General features: G+C 39.7%; 1 protein-coding gene across 1 annotated transcript; it reads left to right on the top strand.

Annotated features, from left to right (window-relative positions):
• The first annotated feature begins 1,369 nt into the window (after window positions 1-1,369).
• Window positions 1,370-6,045, top strand: LOC109959646 (lymphotoxin-alpha). Its single transcript, XM_020599173.1, has 4 exons — window positions 1,370-1,456; window positions 3,871-3,910; window positions 4,023-4,052; window positions 4,798-6,045. Exons 3-4 carry the CDS (start codon window positions 4,043-4,045, stop codon window positions 5,238-5,240), a joined length of 453 nt encoding a protein of 150 aa, XP_020454829.1. The 5' UTR covers window positions 1,370-1,456; window positions 3,871-3,910; window positions 4,023-4,042; the 3' UTR covers window positions 5,241-6,045.
• The last annotated feature ends 5,448 nt before the right edge of the window (window positions 6,046-11,493 follow it).

Below are 11,493 nucleotides of genomic sequence, written 5' to 3'. Positions count from 1 at the left end.
TGAATGTGAATAGTAGCACTATTATTGTACAGGTAGAATACTGTGTGTGCAGTGTCACTCAACAAGCTCCCGACCCTTCACGCTCCAGGGTGTGATGTTGCAGTCAGCCCACAGCTTTTGTTTTTTTTGTATTTCTTATTATCAATGGACTGCCCTATATGCAGCTGCAGGACTAAAACACACCACCCAGACAAAAAATGATGTAAATAATACCCCAAAGGTGGAGCTCAGCTCTCAAATAAAAATCAGTTTAACTGTTGTCTTTGCATTCCTTACATATCTTCAACTTAAAGCCATGTGTGTGTCCATGTATGTGAGACAAGCTTAAAAATCCAAGTGAATCAGCATCATCAAAAAACAGTTCTGAGTGGACGGAGGCTTTTTCTCACCCAAGCTGATTCAGCTAATTTCTACTTCTCCCATGCTGTCCCTCCAGTACAAGTTTTGCATTTGCTGGTGTCAAACCTGGCCACTGTTCATGACCATCATGGCCGATGATCATTCCTTAAATCACAGCTCCAGGCTCCTCACACTGTTCTGATCCCCTCCCCCACCCTTTTCCTCTCACATCCAGCCTTTCAGCCATTATTTGTCACCTGCCTGTATCTTAACACACAAACATCCAGTTCTTGTTACTATTGTCACTTATTGTTGTTGCTATTAAACTCCTGAGAGGAGGAATCTTGTAAACCTTTCTCATTGCTATTTCTTTCTCCAAAATGGTCTAACTTATCTGGCCACTTTTGCAACTAATACCAGAGTAATGTCTGCTTACTTTACATTTTGTGGGGACTTCCCCAGATGTCATGAGAATGTGAGTCTCATGTTCACGTCAAGAAAATGGAAACCTGGGTTTTATAGAAGTAGACCCAGTTGTATCTACATAATGCACATTGATTATATAGAAATGAGAATGCATCAATACATTTAGGGTGGAAAAAATAAAAATAGAAGTCAGATTTCAGAATATGTCATGTGAACAGGAGTGCAAAAGGTAGTAAAATAGCAGACCCGGGTGTGTAGGTTATGGTATCAGTTTAGTCTGGTCTGCACACTGTTATGATGAACTCGTCCCTAACAGTGAAGATGAACAGTTTTCAGTCTATGACAAACTCACTTCAGAAAGAGGAAGTTCATGTTTGAGTCCTGACAGTGAAACTGAACTCCCTTCCAGTGCAGTAGTGTTCAACGTGGGCGATGCCACGCAGATAAATGGGGATGCTGACAGGCTCCGGCGACTGATCTGTGTGGGATACTAGTGACATGGAGGAAGACCGCTGCCCCTGTTGCAGCTGCTGCTGCTGCTGCGTAGAGGACGTAGGATCACATCGGAGCCGGGTTAAACTTCGCCAGATTTTTTTGGGCGGATCACATTTTAGCCGTGACACTTCTACCCCTGTTTTTAGTAACTGTGGTGGTACTTGGAGTGCGAGGTTATCAGCTACCGGGCAGCCAGGTAATAGCTTTACCTTCTACCTGAACAGTCCCTAGTCCTTTGGTTAACAGGTGCCATTGTGATGGGGCCAAAAACATTACAGCACAGACTGTGGCTTCCATTTAGAAATGTCTAGATTATCAAAATACACAACAGGTCGATATGGCTTTGTGCTGCTAGGGTAGGATAATGTTTTAATATTGTGATAGGATATCTGCGGTTCTGTAATCCTAAAGTAGGTCAAAGTTTATTCAAAGGTGTTTGCTAAAAATCGCTAAAGGCTGAACCAAAGTGCTCTGGCGGGGGAATTTTAATGATTTGTTTCGTGCTTTACTATTTGTGGTGTTAAAATAAAGCCGGTGTTCACGTTGATGTGCATAAGGAGCCTATAGGTCTACGTTCACGGTGCCTGCTGTAGGACTACAACCTGCGTTAGTGTTCTCTCTTCTAGTGAACCTGTACGAAACGTTTTGGAGGTATGTTTACAAAATGTACTTTTCTTCTAGTTTTCAATTGGCAGTATAAAGAAAACACCATTACCTAGCCACAACAGACTGACGCGTCTCGGTGTTTTTAAGCGCTTTTCCGAAGTTTTTAATAATGATTTGGCGAGTACAGGGCGAAACCATCAGGGCTGTTTCGTTGCTTAGCAACAGGGCAACGCACCCCCAGTCTAGATGCATGACGGGCGTAATATTGTGTTTTGTTTGTTTGTAAGTAAGCTAATGTTTATTTACATAGCACTTTTCTAAACCAGAGTTACAAAGTGCTTCACAATAAGAAAAAATAACTACAAGATAACAAACTATGATTAATACAGTAAGTACAATAAAATCTACATACAGGATAGACCGTCAATAAAAATAACCACAACAACAGATACAAGATTCAATAAGATCCCAATCAAAAATACATAAAACAGATAGACAAACTAGTAAATGTCCTAGTGGGAGCCAGTGATAAACACTTGCCTAAATAAATATGTTTTCAAAAGCAAATAACAGCATCTTAAAAATAATGCTAAAGCGAAAGACAGGCCAAGATCGGAGTCATATGTTCCGTTTTTGTCTGTGTTAGTCAACAAGTGAGCAGCATTCTGGACCAACGGAAGACAAGACAGGGAGGACTGGGAAATCCCAAAATACAGTGCATTGCAAAAGTCAGTCCTCGAGGTGATGAAGGCATGATTCACCTTTTCACTCATTTAAAAAAAGTGCCCGATTTTAGCTAAAAGTCTCAGCTGTCAAAAGTTTGCCTTAACTACTGAGTTGACCTGCTTGTGCATCTTAAGGGCGCTATCATATACCACCCCTAAGTTTTTTACATGCAGCTTCAAGTAAACATCCAGTGGGCCAAGGTTGTAATTAGACACACAACTGGGACTCCCAAGCAGCACATACTCCATCTTACTATCATTAATATGTAAAATATTTTTAAAGATAGCTAAGTTTTAATATATAGTGTCAATTTTATATCTGCTTCTGTGATTACAACACTATAACTGGACAAATCTAACACAGGCATACGGAGTAGCTCAGAAAAGGAACTTAAATCACGAGCCTTGAGCCTGATCTCAGTCACTAACATGAAGTCCAGGCTATGAGAGGTAAAGAAATCATTAAGAACAAAAGTTTTATTAGCTAGCGATCTAGCATTCATAAGAGCCATCCTGACTGTAGACAGCTTGCCAGCTTGTAGGAAACACAGCATCAGGCTAGAGAAGCAAAGGCTGATGAGGGAACAGGTACATCGTCTGCATTTCAGGTGTGGCTCTAACTCTGAATTACAGTTTTGAATTATAAGGAGGAATCAGCCTTAAAATCATTCTGAAATGTTCAGCAAATATAACCTTTGAAAGTCAATGTACTTGGTCTTGGTTATGAGTTTATTTTGGAAAAAAAAACAAATCTCACATCAGATAATCTACTTTATTGCGCACCATTACCCTATCTCACTGGGATGGGCTACAATGATTGAGTTATAGTTAGCTGGCCAAAGTTAGAACAATTTCATCATTCCTCAGTCATAAAAACAGTTTCCTCTTCATCAGTCTTTATCAATATTTTTCTAACAAATGCACTATTAAGGTATTCAGATTTACTTCACAACAACAGGACAGTTGTAATGCATTTTAGTAAATGACTAGGACTGCTTCATGCCCCAGATGCAGCTTGTGTTTACTAGCCCACTATTAGCCTTATGTGTGACGTTGCACTGCATTTGCAGCATATTTTAAGGATTAGTTATTCTTTGTCATAAATATTGTTATTCATTGCTTTACATACTATTGTTATATAATAGAAATATTCTAGTAGTATCAATATTTAAAGTAGGCACACACACACACAGTAGCTACTACTAGTGCTAGTATTCTGTACCACCTTTATACATGCTAGTTATAACAAATGTCACTAAAATTGTTTGTCTCCTTACAGTCAGTGACACAGCCTGAGGGACCTCCATCAAAGTATGCTGGTCAGTAATCTAGTGACATATTAAGTTGAATTCTTTCTGGTAGAAGAGAAAATGGGTTTGTAAAAGCAATCATTCATCAGTGTGTAAAACATTTTTTGAATCTCTCCTATAGGTGCCCACCTTCCAAGTGCCATGCTTACAGGTAAAGCATAGTGTACACAAAAACACGTTTGCACCAGAGTTTTACTGTACCTTGCTTCTGGTTGCACTGACTAACAATTTACATGCCAACTTTGACTGTAGTGCTCTACTTTAGAATAAAAAACCAGTTTCAGCATATACAACATAGATTCTGAATGTTGGTGTTAGATAATATGTAAACTATATGAACCTATACAGTACATTACAATACACTGTTAATGTAAAGACTTTATTAGTTTACCTATGTTGCATGCACTGCATAGACTTGGATTCCTTTGACTTGGCTCATAAAGAATATTTAAAAAAATCTTCACAAGGGAAATGCCCTGCAGCAAACAGTGAATGATCTCACACCGGATCAGTGATTTTCAGTAATCTGGCATATGACTTGTGAGTCAGATAGCAGATCCTCCCGGTGATGACCGGTTTTGGAAGTGCGAAAGGCTAAATGGCCACATAGTGTGAAAGCACTTTGACTGTGTTGTAATGCATAGAAAAGCACTCTACAAGTATAAGACCATTTGCCATAACAGTGATCAGCACACTCATAGGTGTGGACCCAGGCACAAAGTTGCTTCTTTGATGACCAGGAGTTAAAAGCAAAAGTTCTTTCATAGCTGTTACACTAACACTATACGTTCTGCATTCTTTACTGCCAGTGCTATGACATGTTTCATGTAATCTAAAATGATACAGAAATAGAAATATTCATAACCTCATTTCTACCTTTCTGCTCTTATTCTAAGCTCCTCATGGCAACATCACAAATGGAGAATATCTTGAATGGGAGAGCCAGGGGGAGGAAGGACACGCTCACTGTCGTGGTTTCAACTACTCCAACGGGAACCTAGTGGTGCCAGTAAATGGTCTCTATCGAGTCTTCTTGCAGATCACCTATGAGAGCAAGACTGAATATCACTGCTCTGTAAATGAGCTGAGACTCACCAACAAGGTGTATAAAATCTGGGATGGGTACAATGTTGACGTACCTTTGCTGATATCAGTGGACACAGTGAGTTGCAGCACGACACAGTGGAGTAAATCCCTCTATACAGAAGGCCTGTTTAGCCTGAATGCTAACACCAGACTGCGCGTGTCATCATCATGCCCCGAGTTGATTGTCAAAAAAGAATGCCAGATGTTCTTTGGTGCCGAATTGCGCTATCTGGAGAGTACATCTCATCAGTAATCTGGTGAGATGTTTTGTGTTGAGCTCATGAAAAATCTAAACCCAATGATGAATTTGCAACAGCAAGAAGCTACTAGTATCTGTTCGACTACAGGTTTGCCATATCATGTTGAAATTATAAGCTGCATTGCATTTAACTCATTAATAACAGCTTACAGAGACATATACCTGCTGCTTTAACAATGATTTAAGTATGAGAACTGTGATACACTATCCCAAAAGGCATGTAATGGTGACAAATTAAAGGAAACCCCTGGATAAGTCAGCATGACATCCAGGATAGCAGTGCTCCATTCATAGGGCATGAGGGGGTCACTGAATGTTCTGATGAGTATGAAAAAGAAGTGACTCATATCCTATGACCTATGGGAGACCTAGCAACGTGTTAGACAGTGCCTCCACTTTATACTTATATAAAATACATATTTATTTTGTTGTCAGCTTTAGTGTATAAACAATCAGTTGATTAATTGATTGTCAGAAAATGAATCGACAGTAATTAGGAAAAAAACTATTCCAACTTCTCATAGGTAGTGATTTTCTTAGTTTTATACCATTGTCAATTGAATTTCTGTGATTAGGGTGGTTGATTGCATTATGGACAGCTCTGGAAATGAGTCAGTGCTGACAATTCACAGATCTGGCATCGTGACAGTGACACTAGAAGAAATAGAAAAGGTTTATTCCCTTGAGAACATGAAAGTGCTCAGTGATATTATGCCACTTTGCTTATTTCTTGTTTACAAGTGGAGAGCAGTATTAGTGTAGTAGTATAGTAGTATTAGTCACTAAAAGCATTAGGATTCATTCCGTGGTTTTAGGCAGATGTCTTGATTCAAAATGTTGGACAAGCCGGCAGGTTGATCAAACAACGGCACTCCAGGCGGGTCACCGTCATCAAGGTTTTCCCCACTTTTAAAGACTACTGTACCGCAACAAGCACGGTTGTGTTATTGTACGACCGACTTCAGAGATTAAATTCAAATGCAGCAATCAAACCATGTTGCTGCTGGCCTGTGGCTATCACCAACATGTAAGCAAGTACACATCATCTCAGCCACCATGAAACTTTATGTTTTGAAAGGACATCACATTATTTAATTTGTTGTTAATGAAAATGATAAGAAGCAGTTCAGTCTGTTAAACCCTGAGGACAGAACTTTCTGTGAGATAACACTGTCACTAACAATAACTGTCACTTAACGTGAATCAGTTAGCAGCAAAAAAAAACTATGACACTTTGGAAACATATTCCACAAACTTGGGCCCATGAGCAAAGAATATCTTTATCATACCAACCATTCTTTTTTCTGTAAGGTTGTAGAAGGCAAACGGTCAGATTTTGATGCAACACTTATATCAATACTATTAAGAGATGTCCAATCATTTGTACTGTAGTACCATGTATGAGTTTTTTTTTTTCCATAAGCATGTTTTGAATGTGAATGTAATCAGTAGGGGAACACTAATTAATTAGTAATTCACTGCAGTAATTTGAGAAAACAGTCCAGGTAAATTGTGTAAACCTTTCTGGATGGCAACACCATAAAAAGCTCAAGCAGTCTGTTATTATTTGTACATGCCTGACCATGTGTTGCCATAGCCGACTCTGTGGGTTTGATAAGGACAGTTGGTAAACAGTGCTGAGTTACTGGCAGAATGTCACATATCAACAGTCCACGCCCACACAGTGCTGCTACTGTGATAACATTTTTGCAGCATGTGTAAATGGTTTATGAGGCAATCAACTTTGAATTGTAGAACTACTTTCACCACTGCCAAACACCGCAAACAAAATACCTTGGTAAATCTTTTACATTTTGGGTTAGCCTTGTTGTAGTTCATATCCTGTTCAACATATAATCATATTTGAAACGGTCCATTTGAGCAGTTGCAGGTACCCCACACATGGTGTCAAACGGGATGATTTGCACACTGAATTTTTTGATCTTGTATTACAGCTGTTGGAAAACCTACCAATTAAAACAGAATGTGGTGGAAATATGGGAAGTAGCACAGAATCACCTCTACCAGGATCTTTCTACATCCTGTTTTAGTCAATATGATAAATTAGGGTGTGGCTCACTATGAGGTGCTAAAGATTTATCAGAGAGCAAGGTCTGACATCCCTCTTTGGGGCTAAATAATGGGTCATCAGCATTTAACTTGAATCCATTCCATAGGAATGCACACTCTTTTTTGTGATATTCAACTGTCTATTACTAACTGTTCACATTAATCTACTGTAAATGTGGTGATGGATTATGAGGTGATCATTATTCACTGCACAAGCTGATAAAAATATATGAAAAGATTTTCTTTTAATGCTTTTTTACATGCAAGGTGCTGTTCTACCATTATGCTTATATGGACCTGTTTACCACTGCTGTGTGTGTTGTGTTTTATTTTGTTATTTGTTTTTAAATGTAATTCTTTGCTTGCTGGGCACTTTGTACTCGGAGATGGTGTTATGAAAAGTGGCTTTTTTACTTTTAAAGAAATGATCGAATAATTAGATTTTTAAATTACAGTATTCCTATTGTGTATGTTTTTTAAAAAGTTATTAAAAGAACTTTAATGACCAATAATGCGGCTTTTTCCTTTTGTCAGTGGGAGGTCAGATGTGTGGGTTAGTTTTTGGTCTCACTGTTGAGACATTTCCCCATATCTTTCTCATACAAACTGGAATATTTGGAATATTTGTTTCTGAAAAACAAATTGCTTCACAGCTGCAGGGGAAGGAAAGCAGCACTCAGAGAAAGCGCAGGAAAACGATCATTATCTGTTGTACTGATAAATTCATTCTTGGATTCACAGGCTAGATTTATGCTTTTGAGCAGCATCTCCGGTAAATATTATCATTGTTAGTATTAGTCATTGTTGTTAGCCAACCTGGTTACTAACATAATACTGTCATATCATTTCCCGTATGACTCCAAGCAACCCATCAACTTTACCATGAATCACACTGTGAAATTAGTTTCTCTTACTTTGCTCCACCTATTCTGGTTGAGGGATTTCGCATAGACATGTCTAATTTTCTTCAGGGTGTTAAGCACATTTAGTCTTTCCAAGCCATATATTTGGCGTACTGAGTGACATACAGTAACATTAACTCCCTTGTACTCATTGCATCGAGGCTGGGTAGACCACTTTAAATTCCACAAGGTCAGTTAGAGTTTCATCCATCCATCTATGCATTTTCTTCCACTTATTTGAGATCAGGTCACGGTGGCAGCAAGTTCATTAAGGTAGTCCAGATGTCCCTCTCCCCAGTGACATTTTCCAGCTCCTCTGGCAGGATTCTGAGGTATTCCCAGGCTCGATGAGATATACAGTATAATCTCTCCAGCTTGTTTTGGGTCTGCCCTGGGGTCTCATAGCAGATGGATGTGTCCAGAAAACCTCCAAAGGGAGGCACCATGGAGGCATCCTGATGCCCAAACCACCTCAGCTGGCTCCTTTCAATGTGAAGGAGCAGTAGTTCTACTCCGAGTCCCTTCTGGACGTCCAAACTCTGCACCCTATCTCTAAGGCTAAGTCCGGCCACCCTGTGAAGGAAAGTCATTTAAGCCGCTTGTATTCGTGATCTTATTCTTTCGTTCACTACCCACAGCTGGTGACCATTTTTGAGGGTTGGAGTATAGACTGACTAGTAAATTGAGAACTTTGCCTTTTGGTTCAGCTCCTTCTTCACCATGAAGCTTCCCCTATTGGCCTGTGACTCTCACACTTGATTTTACCCTCACTCATGAACAAGACCCCAAGATAGTCAAACTTGGGCAGCAACTCACTCCCAACCCAGAAGGTTTCCACCATTTTTCGGCAGAGCACCATGGCCTCAGACCTGGAGGTGCTAATTTTCATCCACACAGAACTCCAAAAATGGACTGGACAGAATTATTGACACCCTCAGCTTAATTTTTGGTAACACACCCTCTGGACAAAGGAACTGAAATCAGTCACTTCCTGTAACCATCAGTGGGTTTCTTAAACCAGTTTTTGGTTGGTTTAGACGCCAAGAAAAAAAAAAGGGGTTAAGACTCTGACATCATTACCGTGCAGCTTTGGCTTTATGTATGACTGTACTTCCTCAGCAGCCAATTAGGTAGTGCCATGGGTTTGTTAAAGCAGACATACCACACAATCTTCTCATGCACTGCTGAACACAGAGACAGCAGAAGACAAGGTCTGAGTACGTGTCAGTGCGCACGACTGAACACAGAGACAGCAGAAGACAAGGTCTGAGTACGTGTCAGTGTGCACGAAAGGGCAGATGGGGTTAAAGAATAAGAGCCTGACAGGAGGGAGGAAACTTCATCAGCTGCGTTGTGCATTTCATCTGTCTGCATACCTCAACTGCTCGACCTACACTTCCTCTGCATCACTCACTCTGTGGGATGCAGTGTTTGACTGGGTGTCTGTAAGATCAATAACTGTAACTCTTTCAGATGCTCAGAAGCCCAGATACAGTGTAAATAATCTTTTAACCTCTGCAGCATTTCAAAGCTATAGTCCTTAACTACACGTCTCCTCCTCACTTTCTTTTCTTCTTTCTATCAAAAAAAATATGCTTTTTTTTCAATAATTCTTATTAATCCCAAAGGATCCTGAACCCTGGGCTCTGAACTGCATCTTACAGTGTATGCATACATTTTTGCCGTGACAGCCCTGTTGTCACACATGGATACAGATGGTGTATTACTCTTGGATATCTTGGTCATGTGATTTCATTTCATTTCTGAAACTTGTATGTCACCTCTTTTTGCATTAGTTCTGCTCAGTCTGCCATTTCTGCTGGATGAAACTACATCTTAGCCACATTAGCAGCATGGCTTCTGAAATGGCATGTCAGTCCACCATTTTGGTCCAGATTGAAATATTAATCACAGACATAAACAGCTGAATTTACTTCCTGCACCTCAACATCAACAAACTAGGAATACTGTCAGAATACTGTTTGGTTCTAAAATTCAGCAGGTAAAAAATCTTATTTGGAGCCTCTGTGTCTGGACTGTACTGTAGAAAAGCATTAGAATGACATTTAAAACAGTAAGCAATAAAAACTAGATAACTAAATAATGACCAAACATTTTTGCTTTTACTGAAACCTGTGATGGTACGATGTACAGACACTGATCTTTAAACAGTTCAAGTCAACATCTCATAGGCATCTTTTATAGCAGTAACAGCTTTTAAGCCTGTGTTTTTCCTTCAGTTCTCTTTGTAAATTACTTAAGTCCTGCATGTTTATAATAATGTTCACCATGACTGAGTGAGGTTTTCTCACAAATTATGATCTGCATTACAGTAATATTAAGACTCTGACATCATTACCGTGCAGCTTTGGCTTTATGTATGACTGTACTTCCTCAGCAGCCAATTAGGTAGTGCCATGGGTTTGTTAAAGCAGACATACCACACAATCTTCTCATGCACTGCTGAACACAGAGACAGCAGAAGACAAGGTCTGAGTACGTGTCAGTGCGCACGACTGAACACAGAGACAGCAGAAGACAAGGTCTGAGTACGTGTCAGTGTGCACGAAAGGGCAGATGGGGTTAAAGAATAAGAGCCTGACAGGAGGGAGGAAACTTCATCAGCTGCGTTGTGCATTTCATCTGTCTGCATACCTCAACTGCTCGACCTACACTTCCTCTGCATCACTCACTCTGTGGGATGCAGTGTTTGACTGGGTGTCTGTAAGATCAATAACTGTAACTCTTTCAGATGCTCAGAAGCCCAGATACAGTGTAAATAATCTTTTAACCTCTGCAGCATTTCAAAGCTATAGTCCTTAACTACACGTCTCCTCCTCACTTTCTTTTCTTCTTTCTATCAAAAAAAATATGCTTTTTTTTCAATAATTCTTATTAATCCCAAAGGATCCTGAACCCTGGGCTCTGAACTGCATCTTACAGTGTATGCATACATTTTTGCCGTGACAGCCCTGTTGTCACACATGGATACAGATGGTGTATTACTCTTGGATATCTTGGTCATGTGATTTCATTTCATTTCTGAAACTTGTATGTCACCTCTTTTTGCATTAGTTCTGCTCAGTCTGCCATTTCTGCTGGATGAAACTACATCTTAGCCACATTAGCAGCATGGCTTCTGAAATGGCATGTCAGTCCACCATTTTGGTCCAGATTGAAATATTAATCACAGACATAAACAGCTGAATTTACTTCCTGCACCTCAACATCAACAAACTAGGAATACTGTCAGAATACTGTTTGGTTCTAAAATT

The sequence above is a fragment of the Monopterus albus genome, unplaced genomic scaffold (genome assembly GCF_001952655.1).
Source record: "Monopterus albus unplaced genomic scaffold, M_albus_1.0 scaffold40.1, whole genome shotgun sequence".
Taxonomy (NCBI): domain Eukaryota; kingdom Metazoa; phylum Chordata; class Actinopteri; order Synbranchiformes; family Synbranchidae; genus Monopterus; species Monopterus albus.
The sequence above is the reverse complement of the archived record's forward strand: the minus strand, read 5'-3'. Positions and strand labels throughout refer to the sequence as shown.